Below are 23,552 nucleotides of genomic sequence, written 5' to 3' on the forward strand. Positions count from 1 at the left end.
GGATTAACATCCACTGACTATAGCTGGCCTGACAATCTATTCAAGCACTTGTGTGTGGACAGGAAACACTCCTCAATCAATTAAGGGGGTGTTTGCCCCAGTAAATTTCTCCAGTGAAAACAAGGCCCCGGTGTAGACAAAGCATGGCTGGCTATACCATGTTAAAGTTGTTTTGGCCTGAAGTGGTTTTAAACCATAACACAGATTTAAAACAAATATAATGTATCGGTTTGCATTAGTTTCAGTGTAGCTTTGATTTGCCTGATGGGATAAGTTCCAGCTGCTAAATCCACACGATTTCATAATCGCTTATCTTGTAGACGAATGCACTTAGTTTGAAGTATATTGTTTCAGATCAGAATGCTGCCAAGTAAGCAGCACTAGAGCAAGAGTGAGAAAGTGGAGCAAGGTGGTTCTGGCATCTACGCCACAAGTGAAAGGACCTGATAGAAGTTAGCTTCTTTCTGCTAGCTTTTCTCCAGTGCCATGCTCAGTGCTATATGTGGTCATTCCACAATCACAATGCACAAAAGATCAGGTCACAGGACCCAAAGTGGGAGAAGTTGGGGGGTAAAAGACAGTTGAAAGCCACCTTTATGCTGTCCCTAAGGGCAACCAAAGGCTGTTACACAGCCAGGGATCATCAGAGCACAGGGCACTCTACCCACTGCACCCATGCCTTCTCCTACTCCCACAACACCCCTGTGCTGAGAATTGGGGTTGGGGGCCTGGAGAAGATAGTGCAGAACTGGAGGCACCAGGCCTATGCCATCTAGGAATTTTCTCAGACTAAGGGAATGCCCAAGTGCCTTGTTAGGGCAACTTTCCTACTCATTTGTACCATGGAAGCAGCCCAGGAGCACCAGAGTGTGAGCTGAGGATCTGGCCAGATGGGTCAACAGTGGGATGATCCTCTGTACCTGTCAATGAAATCCAGACACAAGGGGCAGGCACATGTTGTCTCCACACCCAAGTTCTATTGCCTAGCAGCATCAAGATCTGAGCCCTTTTTTTCTGCAGGAAGATCATCCTCCTACCATGAAACTGACTTTCAGAAGCACATTTTTTGGAGGCTGGGGAGGTGGGTGGGGGGGGGCAGAACAGTCTCACTGGAGCAGGATTGAAGGGAATTGCATTAAAGCTAATCTTAGAAACCTGTTGTTTATGTCAAAACGAAAACCAACTCCCTTTTACATTGCCTATGCCGCCTGACTTCAGTTTCCCTTTGGATTATTGCTGGCCTTTTGATTAAATGCTTTACGTTTTTCTACTGATTAACCTGAACTCAAATGCTAGAGCTGAACACTCTCAAATTCTGGTCAAATTCAGATCCAGCTGCAGACTTACCCCTATAATGCTTTAAACCCAAATCGCCCCAGACAGAGAACATTTCAATATGGATCATATATTTTTTTTGGTCTCGGGTTTTGTTTTGTTTTTTTGTAAAGTGCCTCATAGTCTCTGTGCTGCCTTATTTCATTTAAGTTTCTAAAGCCTATTGGGATACAATTTTTATAGAACTCCTTCCATACCATTTAGGTGCATTGTATACATTTGTAAGTTGAAGGGATGGCTGAAATTTGAGCAAATCTGCCTTAGCTTAAAACACCCGGGAAGTTTGCATACCAGTGGACCACGAGTACTGTGTAAAACCTTATGTGTACGATAGCTATAACTTAGTCTCGTGACCTGATTAAAAAACACTTAACAGCTGTAGTGCAGATGTGGCCTAATCACATCCCCATAATCAAGCCAAAGCCTTGAATTGTTTTAACCCAGGAGATGGTTAGTGCCCATCTAAAACTACAACATTTAACCATGTTCAGCAGGATCAAGGGACAAATGGGTTGTAACCGCTTCCCCTGACTTGGTGATGGTTGAAATAGATGGGGCATTAATCAGAGTGTATTAGGTCTTGTTCAAGTTTTGGTACAGACTCACCCTTGCCTAGCATCCTTCCCAGAGTGAACTGCTGCTCCTGGATTAGAACATCCTTGAGTTTGGTCTTCAGCTCATCACTGATCCCTATGCTGTCCACTGGAAAAATGAAAGGAGGAGGGATCAAAAGAGGGATGCATGACAAAAGGTTCTATGAGAACATCCAGTGAGTCCAGCCCTCTAGCACGCTCCCATAATCCAGCCCTTCAGTCCTACTCCCACATTATATGTTGGTGACCTGGGAAAAGGGAGAGCTCCTCCCACATCCTTGAGCTTCATGCAAGAGAAGAAGCCAATAACTTTCAGGCATGTGAAAATTGCTCTTTCAGTGCCAAAGAGGCAGTGATGGAAATCCTATGAGAACACTGCTCTTGGTAACCCCAAAAGCAAGTGGGATACAAGAGTACAGTAAACACTGAGGAGCCAGACTTGCATTATGACAGGTTTCAGAGTAGGAGCCGTGTTAGTCTGTATTCGCAAAAAGAAAAGGAGTACTTGTGGCACCTTAGAGACTAACCAATTTATTTGAGCATAAGCTTTCGTGAGCTACAGACTTGCATTAGTTTCCCAGAGGGTGTTTGGGACCTCAGCTGGTGTAAATCAGCATATCTCCACTGAGTCTGTGGAGCTGCACCAGTTTACAATGGTTGAGGATCTGGCCCTTAGCTGTTATTACACACAGTACAAGTCTCCCTATGCCTGATGAGGATGGATAAGATAATACACAATACATGATGGGCACTAGGGCAATAGAGCAATTTCTGACCCCAGAGGAACAGACTCAAAGGAATGTGTTGCAACCATCCCAGTCCAGCAATGCAGCACTACTCCAAGGAATCACCCCTTTGCAGAATCTAGTCTAGAGGGTGGAACACAGAACTGGAAAATGGAATTTCTAATCCTGGATCTCACTCTTGCACAAACCACTTAACTGTGACTCAGCTCCTCATCTGTAAACAGCAGCCTAATATTTCTTCCTTGACACATACTGATTAATTAGTTCATGTTTGTACCATATTTTTAATGCTACGGACTGTTCTATTATTATTATTAGGACTGACTGATCTCCATTACACCACTGACATTGAATTCAGTGGAGTCACACCAGTGTAACACTGGTGCAATGGAGTGGCGAATCAGACCCATTGAGCTTTGCACTGTTGTATGGAATGATAGCGGCCAAAAGATGTTCTCTTAGTGTAAAATCAAATGCTAGAAGCTAGGTAACTAAGTAGGCTAACACACTAGCCTTTCACCTCTGTAGACTTTGTTTCAAATACAACACAGTGGCCTCAACCCAGACTCTTGTGGACATTTGTCCACAAGACAGTCCATCACTATTGACAGCCTTTTCCCAGAGCTGGATTAGACAAAGGTTTAGCATTTAAATAGCTATGAGAACTGTATAGGGAAACATGCTCAGCACCTGCTCACACTACGTCTGGAACCTCATTTGCGTTAATCCCAGTTTTTCATCCTAAAGAGTGAGTTTCAGGGAAAGGTGAGCGAGACCAAGATATACATGTGAATGGGACTTGTTGGAAAGAGTCACTCAGACCATTTTACCTACATGTTGCCTCAATCTGCTCTGGGACTTCCCTGTTGAAAGACCTGGCTGCTCTGAAATGGACCACTGGCTCTCCCCTGCCGATCACAGTGCCAAAGACATGTCTAGGAGGCAAACAGAAGCACAAAATTACAATGAACAGGCCATTCCTTGCTATAGGGATATCTCCATCCAAATCTATCAGACAATGCAATGGCTCCAAACATGGAGCAGAAATGTTCAATCTGCCACAAGTCTTCATTATAAAAAACAGTGAATGAAAAACCCAGCGGAGAGGGAGCTGAAGACCACCATCTCCAGCACCCATAACCATGAAAAGAATCTATCTTACCCAAACCGAGTTTCTTTTCTTCTTTTTCGAAGGAGAATGAGTGCCAGGGCAACAGCTGTAACCAGGGCAGTGAGAATGCCCAAAGCCACAGGGACCCAGGATGTCCCATAGGGCGGTTGTCTCTGGCCATCTAGGTGGAAGATAAGACACTGGTTAGAAAGTAGGAGACCATCTATGCTTGACAAACAAAAGCTGAATTAATCCACCTCACCAAGATATTTTTCCCCTACAAGTTAATAGAACAATCTTGCTGTACTTTGTGTGCCTTGGGGAATCTTATCAACACTGAGACTTGGCTTAAGCAACTGCTCAACTGATCATCTAAAACCTGGTTGCTTAACTGAGATGAACTTCTAGCAAAGGTGGAGCAGACCTGTATCATGTGGGTGGACTCTATTCTTAGTTACACCCGTGGCAATTAAGTAAATGGAGTTGTTCCAGATTACCTTATTGTAAATGAGATCATAATTTCATTCAGTATGTATTGGGGTGGATTCTTAAGACAAGAGGTTACTTAACAAGGGTGGGCTCGTGTACTGGTTTCATTCTGTTTTCTCTCTGAAGTGAGTAGTCTTGTACAGGCCAAGTTATCTATACATGATGCCAAGCATACCTCACAGGGTTGGTGGCCTTCTGAAAGACAGTAGAGGAGCTTGGAATTAATTGTGACTCTGATGTTCTTTGTAAGTGAAACTCAGTAAGATGACTTTTTGAAAGTCCACCATGAGTCCATTCTTGGAGGAAACTAATCATAACATTGGTTCTAGCTTCTGTTTTGACAGTGCTCTTTGCTGTGTGCTGTCCAGAAAAGGATGGATATGAACCCCTTTCTGATTGAGAGCTGCCTCCAGAACAAATATCTTTGTGAATATACTTGGGGAAGGGGTGAGGCCAAAGGATAGGCCCTACATTGCAAATGTCCCTTGGCACAGGAGAACCTTAGAACCTGCCTGATCAGGAAATGTATGGATCAACTTCAGCAACAAGATATGAGTGCTGATATATGGTCTCTAAATACCCATTGCTGTCTCAACTGGAATTGTGATATTTTTACTAATTTATTCCAGTTCTTCAAATCCAGGGTAACCTTAATGCTTCCCAACTATTTGGGGATGGGAGAAGAATGTGGAACAGGTCTCTGGGCATCTCTCCAGCCTTGGCACTGGCTTGATAAACTCCATCATCTGACTGTTGCTTTATGAGGTTCTGGGAGAGGGAGGCTGAGGGGAATGATCTGTGAGGGGTCTCTGGAATTCTATGGAATTCTTGCTGACTACTCCAGTCACCACTGGTTGGAAAAAGTAGCAGTCCAATGGGCTGAGAACAGGAGGAACCTCTCTCCATGGGTCCTATCTGCTCTGATGGGTGCCGGCGGAAGGGAGTCCGGCATTCTTATAGCTGGTGGAGCCTTGTCTGGTGAAGGCATTTCTGGGCCTTCTGTATCAGTTGAATTGTATAACCCTGGTGTGGAATTTTTTATGGAGCAAAGAATAATTAATGTAACAAGTTGGGGAAATGTAAGGAGACAGTGTAAACTCCTGAGCTGGAATAAATCCAGGAAATGGAGGCTAATACCCCTATGCTTGTGTAAAAGCTATCAGAGCTTTAGTTGCACCGGTGTAAATGAGATTTGGTGTCCATTTATCAGCACTCACATCTTCTTAGTCACCTTTAGCCCATTCTGGAACCTAATGATAACGCCACATTGAGACAAAGGAGGACAGTTCACACCTCTCTCAAAGCTATTGTTTCAGTCTGTTTGAAGATATCACTTTGGGTCACATGCAGAAAGTCTCCTTCAAAACCAGAAAGGCTAGAAACTTCCTTTTTTTTTGGAGGGGGGGTAATCTAAATTCTAAAGAAACTTCTAGGACCAGCAGAGACATATTAGAATGGCGAATCACCATGTACCACCCCAGTCTGACCTCTGTGCACGACAGAAGGGATCAGTGCTGCAGAGTGACCATCCCCTTAGCTCTGACCCCTCCTGAACCAAGGAGTGTCAATTGCACAATTTATCCATAAGGTTGGAGGAAAGGGAAACGCGTGTCCTAGAGCTATAGGATCCCACTCCAGATGTTCCCAGTTACATCCCTTCTTCCTGTTAAACTAGAGGGAAGCATTGCAGCCCGAGTAAAGACAGCAAGAGCTGCCTCCTCACCAGAGGTGTCATGTCCCCCCAGATTTGTTGCTTGGCTTGTACTGAGCATGTGCACATGGACTGAGCATTCTCAGTAACACTGCTGAAGCTGGCTGCCCTGACTCCTCCTCCCTAATATTGGCTGGCACGGATTGTGTCTGCTCCTCACACTCCACCCCATGTCTCTGTCTGTAGAAGGTATCTTATTGACAGTGCTGCATGAGGCAGAATCATATATTTGCTTACATGAGCACCGAGGAGCATTCTGGTGTTATGAGAGCACTGGTTTTTATTAGCTTTGCAGTTCTTTCACCCCAAGGATGTACAAAGAGTACATCCTAAGGGTCCCCCTGAGTACATGGTCATAAACATTAGAGATAGAAAACCGATTAGACCATTCTGCCCATGTCCCTGTAATATTTGTGCCAGGTGCTTCTATCTGAGTAATTGCAGATTTCAAAGTAACAGCCGTGTTAGTCTGTATTCGCAAAAAGAAAAGGAGTACTTGTGGCACCTTAGAGACTAACCAATTTATTTGAGCATAAGCTTTCTTGAGCTACAGCTCACTTCGTCGGATGCATACTGTGGAAAGTGTAGAAGATCTTTTATACACACAAAGCATGAAAAAATACCTCCCTCCACCCCACTCTCCTGCTGGCAATAGCTTATCTAAAGTGACCACTCTCCTTACAATGTGTATGATAATCAAGGTGGGCCATTTCCAGCACAAATCCAGGGTTTAACAAGAACGTCGGGGGGGAGGGGGTTAGGAAAAAACAAGAGGAAATAGGTTACCTTGCATAATGACTTAGCCACTCCCAGTCTCTATTCAAGCCTAAGTTAATTGTATCCAGTTTCCAAACTAATTCCAATTCAACAGTTTCTCGCTGGAGTCGGGATTTGAAGTTTTTTTGTTGAAGAATTGCAACTTTCATGTCTGTAATCGCGTGACCAGAGAGATTGAAGTGTTCTCCGACTGGTTTATGAATGTTATAATTCTTGACATCTGATTTGTGTCCATTTATTCTTTTACATAGAGACTGTCCAGTTTGACCAATGTACATGGCAGAGGGGCATTGCTGGCACATGATGGCATATATCACATTGGTGGATGTGCAGGTGAACGAGCCTCTGATAGTGTGGCTGATGTTATTAGGCCCTGTGATGGTGTCCCCTGAATAGATATGTGGGCACCGTTGGCAACGGGCTTTGTTGCAAGGATAGGTTAGTGGTTCTGTTGTGTGGTATGTGGTTGCTGGTGAGTATTTGCTTGGGGGGCTGTTTGTAGGCAAGGACTGGCCTGTCTCCCAGGATTTGTGAGAGTGTTGGGTCATCCTTCAGGATAGGTTGTAGATCCTTAATAATGCGTTGGAGGGATCTTAGTTGGGGGCTGAAGGTGATGGCTAGTGGCGTTCTGTTATTTTCTTTGTTAGGCCTGTCCTGTAGTAGGTGACTTCTGGGAACTCTTCTGGCTCTATCAATCTGTTTCTTCACTTCCGCAGGTGGGTATTGTAGTTGTAAGAATGCTTGATAGAGATCTTGTAGGTGTTTGTCTCTGTCTGAGGGGTTGGAGCAAATGCGGTTGTATCACAGAGCTTGGCAGTAGACGATGGATCGTGTGGTGTGGTCAGGGTGAAAGCTGGAGGCATGTAGGTAGGAATAGCGGTCACTAGGTTTCCGGTATAGGGTGGTGTTTATGTGACCATCATTTATTAGCACTGTAGTGTCCAGGAAGTGGATCTCTTGTGTGGACTGGACCAGGCATTAGGTTGATGGTGGGATGGAAATTGTTGAAATCATGGTGGAATTCCTCAAGGGCTTCTTTTCAATGGGTCCAGATGATGAAGATGTCATCAATATAGCGCAAGTAGAGTAGGGGCGTTAGGGGACGAGAGTTGAGGAAGCGTTGTTCTAAGTCAGCCATAAAAATGTTGGCATACTGTGGGGCCATGTGGGTACCCATAGCAGTGCCGCTGATCTGAAGGTATACATTGTCCCCAAATGTAAAATAGTTGTGGGTGAGGACAAAGTCACAAAGTTCAGCCACCAGGTTAGCCGTGACATTATCGGGGATAGTGTTCTTGATGGCTTGTAGTCCATCTTTGTGTGGAATGTTGGTGTAGAGGGCTTCTACATCCATAGTGGCCAGGATGGTGTTATCAGGAAGATCACCGATGGACTGTAGTTTCCTCAGGAAGTCAGTGGTGTCTCAAAGGTAGCTGGGAGTGCTGGTAGCGTAGGGCCTGAGGAGGGAGTCTACATAGCCAGACAATCCTGCTGTCAGGGTGCCAATGCCTGAGATGATGGGGCGTCCAGGATTTCCAGGTTTATGGATCTTGGGTAGTAGATAGAATATCCCAGGTCGGGGTTCCAGGGGTCTGTCTGTGCGGATTTGATCTTGTGTTTTTTCAGGGAGTTTCTTGAGCAGATGGTGTAGTTTCTTTTGGTAACCCTCAGTGGGATCAGAGGGTAATGGCTTGTAGAAAGTGGTGTTGGAGAGCTGCCGAGCAGCCTCTTGTTCATATTCTGACCTATTCATGATAACAACAGCACCTCCTTTGTCAGCCTTTTTGATTATGATGTCAGAGTTGTTTCTGAGGCTGTGGATGGCATTGTGTTCCGCACAGCTGAGGTTATGGGGCAAGTGATGCTGCTTTTCCACAATTTCAGCCCGTGCACGTTGGCGGAAGCACTCTATGTAGAAGTCCAGTCTGCTGTTTCGACCTTCAGGAGGAGTCCACCTAGAATCCTTCTTTTTGTCGTGTTGGTAGGGAGGTCTCTGTGGATTAGTATGTTGTTCAGAGGTATGTTGGAAATATTCCTTGAGTTGGAGACATCAAAAATAGGATTCTAGGTCACCACAGAACTGTATCATGTTCGTGGGGGTGGAGGAGCAGAAGGAGAGGCCCCGAGATAGCCCAGCAGAAGCAGCTGTCCTGAGAGTATAGTTGGATAGGTTAACAATATTGCTGGGTGGGTTGAGGGAACCATTGCTGTGGCCCCTTGTGGCATGTAGTAGTTTAGAAAGTTTAGTGTCCTTTTTCTTTTGTAGAGAAGCAAAGTGTGTGTTGTAAATGGCTCGTCTAGTTTTAGTAAAGTCCAGCCACGAGGAAGTTTGTGTGGAAGGTTGGTTTTTTATGAGAGTATCCATTTTTGAGAGCTCATTCTTAATCTTTCCCTGTTTGCTGTAGAGGATGTTGATCAGGTAATTCCGCAGTTTCTTTGAGAGCGTGTGGCACAAGCTGTCAGCATAGTTTGCGTGGTATGTAGATTGTAATGGATTTTTTACCTTCAGTCCCTTTGGTACGATGGCCATCTGTTTGCATTTGGAAAGGAAGATGATGTCTGTCTGTATCTGTACAAGTTTTTTCATGCAGTTGATAGATTTCCACTCCATACGGCTAAATGCAGTGATTATCATACACATTGTAAGGAGAGTGGTCACTTTAGACAAGCTATTACCAGCAGGAGAGTGGGTTTGTGTGTGGGGCGGGGGGGGTGGGGAGGGGGTGAGAAAACCTGGATTTGTGCTGGAAATGGCCCAACTTGATTATCATACACATTGTAAGGAGAGTGATCACTTTAGATAAGCTATTAGCAGCAGGAGAGTGGGGTGGGGGGAGGTATTTTTTCATGCTTTGTGTGTATAAAAGATCTTCTACACTTTCCACAGTATGCATCCGATGAAGTGAGCTGTAGCTCATGAAAGCTCATGCTCAAATAAATTGGTTAGTCTCTAAGGTGCCCCAAGTCCTCCTTTTCTATCTGAGTAAGAAATTCCTATGGGTAGAAAGCAGAGCTCCAACTGGCACTCTGCAGTATGACATGATTTAAAGTTTTTATAAGCTTAGCCACCCTTACCACAGCCCAGGGAGATGTTAATGACCCACTCTTGGCATTTTGCACACAGAGCACCCCCGCAAAGCGTATCCAGTGCCAGCTAGCTATTTTTGGAAAGTCAGCCACTTTTCTTTTCTCTCAGGCACAGTCCTGGAACAAAATGACATCAGTTCTGCAGTTCTATAGTTTAGGGCCTGTCAGCATTTCTATAAATAACCCTATTTCTCTGCTTTTGGGCCCTTGGTCATGGGCCAACTCTTGGCCACAACAAGCATCAGTCCAGAGATTTTTTTTTAAAAAAAAAAAAAGCAATTTTTGAGACAAAAACAAATTTTCACGGTGATCTTATTCCGATTTAAAGGGACACCATCCCCTGGAAATCTAGTCAGCTAACGAGAATGAGCTAAACGCAGCTTCAAGCACAACACTTGCCCCGGAGGCCCCTGCCAGTTTCAGTGATTTTCCAGTCACATTTTCCAGTTCTTGAAGGTGATTTTCTCATTGTGGCTGCCCTGAGAGAGACACGCAGGGAACGCTGTCTGGCTGAAGGTACCGCTCACCCTGTGCAGGGAGCCAGCCCTTCAGTCCCACCTAAGCCCTCCGTTGAAGGCATAGGCACCAATCCCGTCATGAACGCTGCGTGGCACAGATGACCGCCATTGCTGATCTCACTGCAAGCATGGGGCTTTAGAGGGCTATGTGGCTGGCTTAATCATCGAAAGCATCATTAGCAGCAACAGAGAGGGTAGTGATTGGTAAAACCTAGCTGGGCTCTCCCCACCACTCCCCCCCTCCCCCCCTCTCACCCAGGGCGCCAGGGCTCATGCTTCTCCCTCAAATCTTAGTCACATGGGCTGGGGGAGAAAGAAACCCCAAATGAAGTTAGCCCCTTGGGAGCAAAGAGCCTCCTCTCCCCAGCAGGAGCTGGGAGCAGCAACAGCAATTCTGAAGCTTTTGGAACCTTCAGAAAGGCTCTCCCCACCGCCTCACATCCTGATGCTGGACATTTTTCTTCCCTTCTGATTGGCTGTTTTCTTCATCTCCCCCCTCCACCACAGTGAGAGTCTCTGCCCTACGTATTGCCCTTCCTTTTCCCACACCCAGGCCCTTATTAACCCCTCCCTTACCCGTTCCCCAGCTCACACCAGGGTATGTCATTAAAACAAAACAAAACAAACCCCAAACCAAATGGAAAAAATAAACACAGTGCTAACAGGACACGTGCCACCCATCATCCCTGGCAGCACTGCTTTCATCCTTCGTCCAGAAGCCAACTACAAGCTCCTCTATCTGGAGCTAATGTCACAGACCTGGCAAAATCTGGATTCATGCGAAGACATGGAACTGAAACCACTTTAGTGGCACTAATGGATGATCTCCTCCTGTCAGTGGATAGAAGCAGATATCCATTCTCATTCTCCTGGATCCCTCTGCAGCATTCAATGCTTTTAACAATAAGATTGCGCTGTCTTGCATGAGAGAGTTGGCAGGAATCCAAAGTAATGTACAAAATGGAGGGACATACCCAAAGAGTAAAAAGAGTACTTGTGGCACCTTAGAGACTAACCAACTTATTTGTCTATTTATTTATTTATTTGTTGTTTATTTGTCTAAGGTGTCTCTAAGGTGCCACAAGTACTCCTTTTCTTTTTGCGAACACAGACTAACACGGCTGTTACTCTGATACCCAAAGAGTAGTGATGGAAAACTGCACTTCCATCACTTGTGGAATCCTTGGAATCTCACAACGATCAATTCTCTTCTCTGCTTCTTTTCACCATCTGCATGCAGCCATTAGGTGAACCGTTCAGATGATACAGACTCAAATGGCAGCAATATGCAAATGACACACAGCTCTACCTATCCTTTACCACATACAACCACACTGCTACTGCCAAAGTGGACCAGTGCTTGGACGAGATCAGCTCATGGATGAAGAACAGCTGGTTGAAGCGGAACCTGAGCAAGAAACAGGTGATGCTGGTCAGAAGAGGAAAGTGCTTTGAAAAGTTTGCATCCACAGTGGAGGCTACACAAAATTGGCCAGTTTAGTCTGTAGTTTAGGAGTCATCTTGGATTCCTCACAGATGCTAAGCTCTCACATAGCAGCATCTGTGCATAACACTTTCTGTGTTCTCCAGTTGGCTCGGAGACTCTATGACATCCTGGTGAACCATGACCTGGCCTCAATTATTCACACCTTCATCACCTCTCAGCTGAACTACAGCTATCTGATATACTTGGGCACAAGCCTTCAGCATTTAGGAAACTCCAACTAGCACAGAAGGTTGCAGCGCGTCTCCTCAGCAATACAGGCTTCTGCAAGCACATCAGACTTGTCCTCCATTCTCCATACTGGCTTCCCACAGAATTTCGAATCCAGTTCAAGGTCTTGATCCTTATTTTCAAGGAGCTCCATGGTTTGGGCCCATATATCTGAAAGACCACCTGAAGTTCTGGGATGAAGACTGTGGTTGACAATTTCACTTCTCTGACCCAACAGAACTCTCAATAACAAGGGTAAAGCTCCTCTATGTAGGAGACAGAACTTTCTTGGGGGCCACCTCATGGCTGTGGAATGAACTCCCCCAAGAACTAAGTGCAAGTTGCATTTCTTTGACCTTGTCTTCTCTATTATAAATACATTGCAACATGGATATTTAAAAAACAAAACACTCCCTCCCCCAAATCCTACCAAGATAAGATGCTCCACTGAACACATTTCTCCCCCAGTGGAGAGAATGAGAGGGCAAACAACTCATGACAGATGTTAGTCATGTTACTTAATGCATGACTAGAAGGAGCTCAGATGCTATGGTCAGGAGCGCAATCTAAGAACTTATATAAAATAGAATAGAAATCCCGATCACCTGTATACATGCCACATCCTTTCCTCCTGACCTTTGTCTGTCTGGTCTATTTAGACTGTAAGGTCCAGATATTGAAAGGTATTTTTGGGGCTTTGCTCAGTCACATTGCAAGGCCTAAGTGATTTAGATGGCTAAGTCCCACTTTCAAAAGTGAAGACATTTAGGAGCCTAAATCTCATTGAAAATCAATGGGGCCTCAATTCTGATTTGCAAATAAAATAATAATAATAATAATAATATCATCGGGTATGGAGGTCCATCTGTCATCCGAATCAGTATGGAACAAGGGATGGGAGAGGTAGGATTTCTCCTGGAATTCAGGATTTGCCCCAAAGTTATTAGTCTGTCACTTTCATGACCGCCAGAGCCACACAATTCATTATATATTTTTAAATGAGACCCATCCAAGAGTTGATTTTTAATGCAGGAAATGAACTATAAAAAGTGACACTGAAACAGCATATGGGGGCTAACGGTCAGTAAAAACTACCACATTCAAAGCAAACGCGTTAAAAAAAAATTCACAAAGATGAGATAGGGCTTGATTGCCTACTGCCCTGCACGTCCAAAATCATTTATGCCAAGTGCAACACAGGGGAAAAGTGCTTCCATATCACAGCTTCAGGGTTTTGCAGCCCTTTTGCACTCACTGGGCTAGATTCTCCCCTGCATTCAGATTGAGGGCCTTTGCCTAGGAGTAGAGGATCACACATGATGAAAGGAAATGGAGAGGACAGGTCCATCAATTATTATTAGCCAATATGGTCAGAGACACGACCTTATACTCTGAATGTCCCTAAACCTCTGGCTGCCAGAACCTGGGACTGGGCAACAGGGGACGGATCTCTCGAAATTGCCCTGTTTTGTTCATTCCCTTTGACACACCTGGCATTGGAAACTGTTGGATGACAGGCGACTGGGCGAGATGGACTGTTGGTCTGACCCAGCACGGTCATTCCTATGTCAGGCTCACTGTGCCCGAGCCTCCTCTCACTTGCACCATTGTAACTCCACAGTGCCATGTCCTCAGCTGGTATAAATTGGCATCACTCCATTCCATTGACATGCTGATGTATACTAGCTGTAGACCTGACCCACTGACTCCAGTGAAATAACCCCAGATTTACTCCTGTATAAGGATGTGTCTACATGCACGGTTGCTCCAGTTTAATATAAGATGTGATTTTAAACTGATTTAGTTATGCCAGTGCAAAAAGCTGTGTGGGGACTTGGATTAAACCTGAATGATTTTGCTTTAAACTAAACCAAGAGAAGAGACTCCACATGGGGGACTGCACTGGTTTCACTACATCAAGGCAAATGTGTGTGGACACTGCCTAAGCAAGAAAAGAATCAGGCCCTGGCCTTTATCTCTTGAATTATATCTCCCTCCCTCTTCCATGTGGCAGGTGGGACTTGTTTTGCGCATGCCAGAACCTTAAAGGTTATTCAAATTCTGTTTTGTTCAATGAAATGTGCTGCGTATGTAGCCAGGCTGCTTGGTCAGTTGTGTGCACTGAAAGGCACCAGGCCAGCAAGATACAGTGGGACCAGCAGCAATCACTGTTTCCCAGCTTATGAGAGAGCATTGCCAGAGCAAAAATAAACTAAAATCATCCTGCTACTCACCTACGACCTCCTGGGCTGCAACCAGTAAGGTGTCACTCCAGGGACCACAGCCAGCTGAGTTCAGCAAGCACACTCTGATTATAAGGTCTTTGTGGGGATTCCATGTCGTAAGATTGGCTTTAGTCTCTTGTACTGTCATTTCCCCCTGAAAGCAGACAAGAAGAAAGGAATCGGGGGAAACTGTGCTTTTTTTATTATTATTAAAATAGATCATTGTGTCCAGAGGCTAGAGCAAGGCCTGGAGTCAGGACTTCTGGATTTGCCTCCTGTTTCTGTCACTGACTGGCTGTGTTACCTTAGGCTTCATCTCCTCTGTGTTTTAGCTTCCCCATCTCTAAAATGGCTAACACTAATATCTTTCTAGCTCATAAGAACATTGTGAGGCTTAATTAATGAATGCTTTGAGGTCTTTGGCTGAAAATAGCTACAGAAATGTATTCTTTTGTCCTTTTCAAATACACAGTTCCTCCTGCTTCAAAGACATAAAGCTGCTGTAACACGCTGCAAAGCCACTGCCAGTTTAATCAGAAAAATAAATTCTGTTTGTTTTAACGTGTTGCCAAATTCCAATCACCATCCAGCATTCGTAGCCAAGTTTCACTGAAGAAAACATGGCCAAGGTATTTGCTATAATTTTTAAGATCCTTTTTACGTGCATCACTTACAATAGAGCCTTGAAACTTTTTGGCTACCAATATGGGCCTGATTTTCCTCTCCCACGGATATAATTCAGGAGGAATTCCACCAAAGTCAGTGGGCCTGTACTGGTGTGAAATTGGTGCATGTGTATTTCCCCCCCCCACACCCAGTCTGTTATTGCAGGCTTGCTCATCGTTACGGGGTCACTGGCAAAGCATTTGTATGGAAGTGGGAAACCACCATAAAGAATCACATAAATGTCAAAAGCAGGTATCAGGGAAAAGTAAGTACTGATGTTCAAACTTAGGGGCCAGAGCCTTGGCAGTGCCCTTTTAAACTCCCTTGATCACTGAATGAAATAAAGGATTTTAACCCCCTTTCACATAATTTGCAGTTGTTAATACTACTGTATCACTGGCATTTGAAAAACAAACAAGCCACAGGAGACAGAAGGCCCAGATCCAACACACTGGCCAAACTGCTTGGTGCAGGACCTTAAGAGGGCAAGGGGGGTGGTTTTCCTTCACCCGTCTCTGATGCAGGGAGCAGCTGGGAACTGGTTTGGGCCTTAATGCGCATCAGAACTCAGGTCTGCGCTAACTTACTCTGGCCATCTAGAGGTAGTTATGCCACTGGGGATCACTAGTGCACAGTGCATTCAGCCATGCATTGACACATGCTGTTGGGGGGTGGGGGAAAACGGGGGGTTTGTAGAGGGTGATACGAATCCCCCGCTGTCCCGGTAGAAAAGCTCTGGGGTGCAAAGTGGACATAGTGGGGGCCCAAGGAAATGTGGAAATATGCACACTGTAATAACACTTTGCACTTATACACCACTTTCCATTTTCAAATGCTTCAGGACCTGATTCTCCAACGCCCTGCACCCATCAATCACTGTGATAGCTGAGCACAGTTAATCTTACATATAAGTGATCAATCCAAGGGACTGCTTGCCTTGCAATGCAGCCACTGTGTGTGGTTTACACACAAACACACCCCCCGCCCCGATGTTGCAGATTTTGAACACCCAGAACTCCCACTAATTTCAAGTGACTATGTTCACAGATTTACTGATGGTATTTAATTGATATGAACAGGAGAATGCAGAATTCTCAGCTGATGTAAATCAGAGTAGCTCCACTGAAACCAAGGGAGCAATGCTGATTTACACCAGCTGAGGATCCAGTCCAAAGACAACAGCGCATAGGAGAGGCTGTGTGGTCTAGAAGACTCAATTTGAACTTTCCATAACTCTGTCCTGAAGGAGTCACCGTCAACCTCCCCAGGGTTGATTTCTGGATATGTTACCTGCGTGACGTTATCCTGACTCCACTCTAGCCTGTATCCCAGTAGATTTTCTTTCAGCGTGTCCGGAGCCACTCCTTCCCACTCCAGAACCAGGCTAGTGTCTATCTGGATGACGTGGATGTTTTGTGGAGTGCTGCCTGGAGCTGGAGACAAAGGGTGGTACCCAGTCAATTGCACTGCAGAACAAGAACTCCTGTCCCCCAAGGCGCGAGAGTCACCAAAAGGCTCAGATCACCCGCTCTCAGGGGAAAACCCAAAGGAGAGAGTACGGGGAGAAAAATAAAAATCTCTGCAAGGTTCCTTTCCCTACATTTGCTTTCAATTCTTCCCTTGGGCAGTTTGGGGTTTGCCCCCACCTCCTCACTCCTACAGAAGAAGCACGGGGTTAGCCCCCATCCCCTGCAGATCTCTACCGCCCCCCTACTCTCAAGGGCCACATGGCTCTCAGAGATCCACCCGGGCACAGGGACGTGCAAATACTAGCCCTGTGCCTGCACACTGGCTTCAGGTTCTCAACGTATCGTCCACCAGCACAAAGGGAGCTCCACAAGAAAGCCGTTAAGCCTGCTAGGCCTGCCCAGCTAATACAGCTATGGGGAGAGGGGGTGAGTTAGTTTCCATTCTGTCTCGCCCATCAGTGTTGCCAGCCATTTTCCAACTGCAGAATTTTTATTACTGGGGATGATGTAAGAAGCGGAATGAATGGGCCAAGTTCATCCCTGGTGTGACTCCATGAAGTTACACCATTGATGAGTCACCAGACACACCTTTGGCCCGGTTTACTGATTTTATTTTAAGATCCTAAGTGGGGTTTGTAGCTTTCACATTTGACTTATAAACTTGCAAATATGATCTGGAAACTAGTGGGTGAGAATAAATATGGAACCACCTCCCAAAAAAATCCTGTTTACTATCAGTTTTTGACAATAGCATCACACACAGTAAGACAAATAATTGGAGCAGAACTTTAGGAGACTTCAGAGTGGATTCTCAAACTGATGACCTATAGGTTCCTTGTCTTTCTGACTCCATGAGGAGTTCAATGAAATTTATAAATGGTTTGTCCCAAGCTTCCCCCCCCCCCCCGATCAGAACAGACTCGTTATATAGTAACCCTTCTTTTAACTTTTCCAGCCTCTGTCTGACATCTGCTTACCTATCTCCAGGGTCTGAAAATAAACCCAGTCTGTGAAAGGGGAGGTGCCCATCTCATTAGTGCACTGAACCCGCACACTATAATTGCTGGAGTGCTTTAATCCTGGTAAACCACAGGTAAAAGGAGGGACGGGGACAATTTCTGTAGAGCCTTCGTGATTTTCGGGTGACTCAGCAACCTGTTTCACGAGGAAAAGCAAGCAGATATATTAGGATAAGCAGAGTGACCGACAAGACCATGCTGTACAATGGGGCATTTGTTTCATGCAAATGGCTAATTTCTGAACCAGTTCAGGACCAAGTAGCAACAAATGCTGAATGAGCAGTATAATACCATATTTAAAGGGATGCTGTCAAATTAAAAATCATGGGCCATCCCCTCCATTGACTTCAATGCAAGTACCTGATGCTCTGGCCCCACATTTAAAAATGTTTCCTCACCTGCATTACAAATCACAATTGGATTATTAAAAGTGAAAGGCATTTTTAAAATCAAAATTTACTTTATGCTACTGACGCTGCTTGTTGACTTTTTGCATTTCTCTAAGCTTAGACAAAGAAAAACAGACCAGTCAGCTCCCCTCTTGTTCATTGTCAGTTTCTAATCAATGTCACTTTCGGGGTCTCTTGCATTAGCACAATGCTACAGCCTTCGGGTTGCAAATGCTGCAGAAAAAGCATTTTTCTTTCAAAACCAAAAAGCTTTCGACGGGAATTAAAAAGAAAAAGAATCTTGGCATTATTTCTACAGGGCTTAGTTTCTCTAAAACTGAAGTTTTACCAGACCTGAATTTTGGGTCCCATTTGCTCTCACTGTGTCCCTTTTATAGGCAGACAGGTTCAACCCTAGCACTCCCTGATGGCCTGAGAATAGTCGGACTCCACCGGGCAGCTCCAACTCAGCACATCTTACTGAAACGCACACGCCATGAGTCAGCAGCGAAGCTGGGGATCGAGCCCAGGAGTCTTGACAAAGGGGAAACATCTTTGCTAACTTTATCTCCACTACGAATGTAACAGTCTCCTGCCCCATTTTGATCCATTAATTTATTTTGCTAATAATATTGACGCTTAGGCTGTGTACAGTACATAATAGGCTGACTTGTTGTTCCTGTTGCCAGTCAATGTCATCCGGAGCTGGGTGGGAGCTATCAGACTTTCACGTTTAAATTCTGTCATTCTGCTTATGCTTCTGGAGAGTCAGAGAGGCTGCATTCATTTCCCACCCCCGCCCTCTGAAATACCTCTTGCATTGAAGTGAGGAAAAGTGGCACTATTTTAGCCTTTTCTCTGAGAAGCTCCAAGGGTGCACTGACCCGTAGTGTATCCAAGGTGCCCAAGAACCAGAGCCGATGTGCCCCCCTTTCTGCACCCTCCTAGCAGGAGGACAATCATTCATTCACGGGGAGCCAGAGGCATGCATTTTCACATGGAAAATGTGGGTCAACGGCTCTCACAGAATCAGAGCTGTGGAGTGAGGAGGGAGGGAAAATGAAACATGAGATTGCCAGTGCCAAAACCACTGCGGCACTGCGGGAATCCCAGCTCCCTTGGTCTAACGATTTCCTGTAAAGGGAATATTATTGCCCAGTTCACCGGATCGGAGATACAAACAGGGGCACAGAAAGGGCTGGGAGGCTTAAGAAATGCTAAAGCCTGGTGAGTGGATGGAATCTGAGCTGTTTTGATTCTGCTCCCTTTCTGCTTCTCTCCCCGCTTCAAAGCAGAGAGGAGGAGCTCAAACCCCAGAAAGATTAGCACTGGTGAGGCTGATGAGCATGCATACCAGGAAGAATGGACTGTACCAACTGGGGCTAACTCAGCCTTGCAAAGCATAGGAAGAAATTCATTTTGAGCTGCAAACAACAGTAGCAGCAGCAACAACAAAATACTACCAGAGACACAGAAAGCTACTTACATCCAGGCATCATTTCCGCTGCGGGGTAAAAAGAAATGTCTCTGCAATGATGGTTTATTTTATTTATGAAAGGGAATAAGCATCAGAGCATGGACTCTCCTATTTCCTTGCCCCTCCCCAAAGGGGACAGGAGAGAAAGCAGGTTAGCATATGCTGCATTTGTGCTCCAGGTTTACATCTGTGCTTCTAATCCCCTCCTTCCAATGAAAGTGTCTCAGCATCACATAGGGATTCCAGGGAAGCTCACATAGAGCTGTGACGGGGAGGGGAGTCAAAGGGGGCTGTGTGAACACTGCCCAATATTCATACCTGAGAGATGCACAAGCGGAGGGAATGAGCCTGGTTTGACTGGCCTGGGTTGTTGTAGGATTGATTATCTCTCTCCGCTTGGCACTCTGGCACCAAACGTGTGGCTCAGCTTCCAAGTAACACCAGGGCCAAATGTTGCAAACGTGGATGCCTAAAGCTAGGCACATATGTAAGTGGGCTGATTGTCAGAGGTGCTGAGCGCCCACAATTTCCACGGTCTTCAGCTGGAGCGACAGAAGCTCAGCACCCTCTGAAAATCAGGCCATCTGTTTCGGTGCCAAGATCCGGACCAATCAGAGGGATCCCATTGTGCATGCAGGCCAGGGAAGAGTCCCGAGGGCCATACCTGAACTGTGCAAGAATGAAGGGGAGAGCGGCCATCAAATCCTGGGACCCACATCACGCTGGCATTGCTGCTGGTGACTCGGGTTACGGTCACATTGAAAGGGGGGAGAGGCATGGCTACGGAAAAAAACAAGGAAACTCTTTAGGTATACACAGAACTGAACCGAAGGTCACATGGAAATAGGCAGAGGGTACAGTCTGGGGATTTGGGACTTGAGCACAGGCAGTGGTTGAAAATATTCTTTGGGGTTGCTGAGCCTGCCCCACACTCACCCTGCAGCAGCAGCTGCTTTCCCATGGGGCTGAGCCCAGCTCCCTGGTCTGGCCCATTGGCTCTCACTGCTCACATATCCAGAGGAGCCCACCACAGCGTCACTTGATGCACCCATCTGTGCACAACTGGGGCCCTCCCGCTATGATGCCCTCCCCCTGCGATGCCCCACTCTGCTTTCTTCCTGGCTGTGGCACCACCAGCCATGGGGCTTTGCCTGCCGGTCTGGGCAGGTGTGCACGATGGCTCAGATAATAGATTTGGGACAGCTGAGCCCCCTCTAGTCCTAGCCACCCACTGCCTCTGATCTTGAGCCCACTGAAGTCAGGCCTTTGGAGATGACCCCTGAGAGCTGCCAGATGGAATTGCTCACGCTATTCTAATTCCTGCTTAACAGGGAACTTATTCACTGTTTGGTTATTGAAGATATATGCAAACACATGGCGGTTGTTCCAGACTTTTCTCTCAAACATTTTCAAATGGAACTTGAGTTGGTAGTCCCAGGGTTATGGTTACTAGCCCACAAAGCACCCTTTTTTATGATAGGGAAACTGAGGCATGGAGAGGTTAAATGATTTGCCCAAGGTCAGACTCCAAATTAGTGGCAAAGCTGGGAACAGAACCACGCTCCCCAGACTAGTAATTTAACATGAGTATCCTTCCTCCCCTAACAAGGCATGAATGGAGCTTCACTACCTAGTTCTTACAATGTCACTCTGCCCATTCACCTAAATCTTTTCATTGGCTTCCAGTCTTTTAATGCATTAATGCAAGTTCCTTGTCCTCACTTTCAGTCCCCTGCACTTTCTCTCCACCCATTTAATCCTAATCTCCCTCTCATTCCATTTGTCTTTCCCAAGCCTTGCCTTTTAGCATTCCCATTGTCCTCTTCTCCCACTACTGGCTTTGTCTCTCCATTCGTGCTGCATCTTACGCTTGAACCAATCACTAACTTCATGCCTGGCAAGTGCCTCTCCCACCTACAGATCCTTCCTTAAAATCTACATCTCTCTTGTTCTCCGACACAATCATCTCCGTATCACCCTCTACTAGGGGTGATTTCATGTGTCCTGTTTCAAAGACTTTAAAATCCTTAGGGCAGGGGCATGTCTCAGTCTATCAGCCAGAGAAATCCCCATTTCTCCCTGGCTGCGGCCAGTGGCAACAGGAGGAGGAAAGGTGATTTTAAATCACCTTTATACCTGCCCCATTCTCGGCCCTGCCAGAGTCCCACTCTACCACTTCCATCAGTTGAAGGAGCTTCAGGTCTACTCTCATTTATGCGTGGCTGCAACAGCCCCCAAGAGGCCAACCTGCAGCTGAAGTGCAGAACACCCTAGTCCTGCCCAGCCCTCTCCCACATGCCTCTGACACTGAAGACTGTGAGAGAGGGTGGCATACACTGGAGCTGAATGTCTGCTTCATTCCAAGAGTGAGCAGGCCTTCATCATTCTATAACTAGCTACAGGTTCCAGGACTGAGACTGGGCCTCCTGGAAAGAAGGGACTCTCTGGTGGTTAAGGCACGGGACGGGGAATCAGGAGATCTCCGTTCAGTTCTCAGCCTTTCTATAGGTTTCCTATGTGAGCCAGAATAAATCGCTCACATCTCCGGGTTTTGGTTTCCCTGTGATAAAGGTGATGATAATTTTTAGTATCTCCCAGCCCTGTGTCTTGGCTATTTAAGTTGTAACCTCTTTGGGGCAAGAACTGTCTCTGGGCTTGTCTTCGCTGCAAACTTAAATCGAATTATAAATCAAGTGTTGCCCCTAACTTGAGTCCTGTCCACACACACACACACAAATCCTTAACTCCAGCGTGGTGATGCTTTTAACTCAAGTTGGCTGTTATTTCAGGGGGTACAGACTGAAACTCTAGTGGTCATCAACTGCTCACATGACCACTCTGTAGCGTGGATGTCGGTAGCACCACTCGAGTGGCGCTAGTCCTCCAGTGCCTTCCCACAATTCCCCTGTGCGTCCAGAAAGGACAAACAAGTTCTCCCGCAATTACTGGGATAGAATTAATAGAGAGGCTCAGTTTACTGCAGTGCTAAGAACCATGGGCTATGTCCCAAGAAGTCCATACCCGAGTGCACGTAGCACCAGTATGGACACAGCAGCTGGAGTGTTACTTGGCAGTTCGGCTGCTTTCTTGTGAGTTAAGCTAACTAGAGGGGCATTACTTGGAATGTAGATAATTGAAGTTAATTCTGCAGTGAAGACGTAGCTTCTTACTGTGTGTTTGTAGATTGCCTAGAACAATGGGTCCTTGAACTTGAGTGGGGCCTGTAAATGCTATCGTAACCACAGTTTTCTGTTTAGAATGTACCTAGCACATTGGGGGCTCTACGGCAAACACATGACGACAATAATAGGAGGAAACTGTTTGTAAATGTTCCATAAAAAATGTTTGTCGCTGGAGACACAGATGAAAAGAGTCAGTAATAAACTGGGGACAGATGCCAGAGTCCCCACCAGCCTCTACATCTGTGAAACTGTAAGGCCCCAATCCTGCCCCTATACATGTGCTTTCCTTTACTTATTTGAGTAACCCCATGGAAGCCAATGGGACTACTCACATTTTCAGAGTAAAGCACATCTGTGTTTGCCGGATCATGGACTAAACGAGCACCCTTCAAGTATGCTCTTCCTCCCACTAAAGCCATTGGAGTTTTGCCAGTGTCTCAATGGGAGCAGAATCAGATCTGTAGACACTGGGTTTTTTAAAGCCTCCCCACTTACTTCACTTTACTGCAACTTTCTTAGGCATATTTGTGAAGAATACCAGCTAGGACACATATGGCTAAAGCACAGGACCGGAAATTTTAAAATGTAGATTCTTTTCAGGGTCTCTCACCAATTTGTATGACATTTGACGAACAATTTAATGTCTTGGTGCCTCAATTTCCCCATATATAAAATGGGAACAATACCTTCCTCACAGGGGTGTTGTGGGGATTTATTCATTGATTTCTGATTGTGAAGCATTCTGAGAACCTTGGCTAGGAGGTGCTATGTTGTGGCAAAGTATAATTATTATGAAATATATGAGAACTCTAGCTCCATTAAGGATATGTGCCAATCTTCACCCAGCCTAATTATTTACATGGTAATTTACTGTTAAAGATGTATGTCAATGTTTTTGACGAAAAATAGGAGGTGAATTTATAGCACAATAGCTTTGCGGAGTGAGCTACACAGGGAAAAGGCACTATTATTCTGGAATCCGAGTGTCCAAGAGGGAGTTGTTCCAGAAGAGCTATTGTGGAATATCTATTCTGCACTAGCTAT

At 45.6% G+C, this 23,552-nt stretch overlaps 1 protein-coding gene across 4 annotated transcripts in view; it reads right to left on the reverse strand.

Annotated features, from left to right (window-relative positions):
* Positions 1-23,552, reverse strand: part of TYRO3 (TYRO3 protein tyrosine kinase) — an 82,413-nt gene that overhangs the window by 32,794 nt on the left and 26,067 nt on the right. For all 4 annotated transcript variants that reach the window (XM_075129693.1, XM_048855261.2, XM_048855263.2 and 1 more), the window contains exons 6-12: positions 19,991-20,106; positions 17,419-17,596; positions 16,263-16,405; positions 14,316-14,460; positions 3,837-3,966; positions 3,509-3,609; positions 1,942-2,037 (exon numbers count right to left, since the gene is read on the reverse strand). In XM_075129693.1, the coding sequence (XP_074985794.1) occupies positions 1,942-2,037; positions 3,509-3,609; positions 3,837-3,966; positions 14,316-14,460; positions 16,263-16,405; positions 17,419-17,596; positions 19,991-20,106 (909 nt within the window). The remainder of the gene's footprint in view (positions 1-1,941; positions 2,038-3,508; positions 3,610-3,836; positions 3,967-14,315; positions 14,461-16,262; positions 16,406-17,418; positions 17,597-19,990; positions 20,107-23,552) is intronic.

This window comes from Caretta caretta, chromosome 6 (assembly GCF_965140235.1).
Source record: "Caretta caretta isolate rCarCar2 chromosome 6, rCarCar1.hap1, whole genome shotgun sequence".
Classification (NCBI taxonomy): Eukaryota; Metazoa; Chordata; order Testudines; family Cheloniidae; genus Caretta; species Caretta caretta.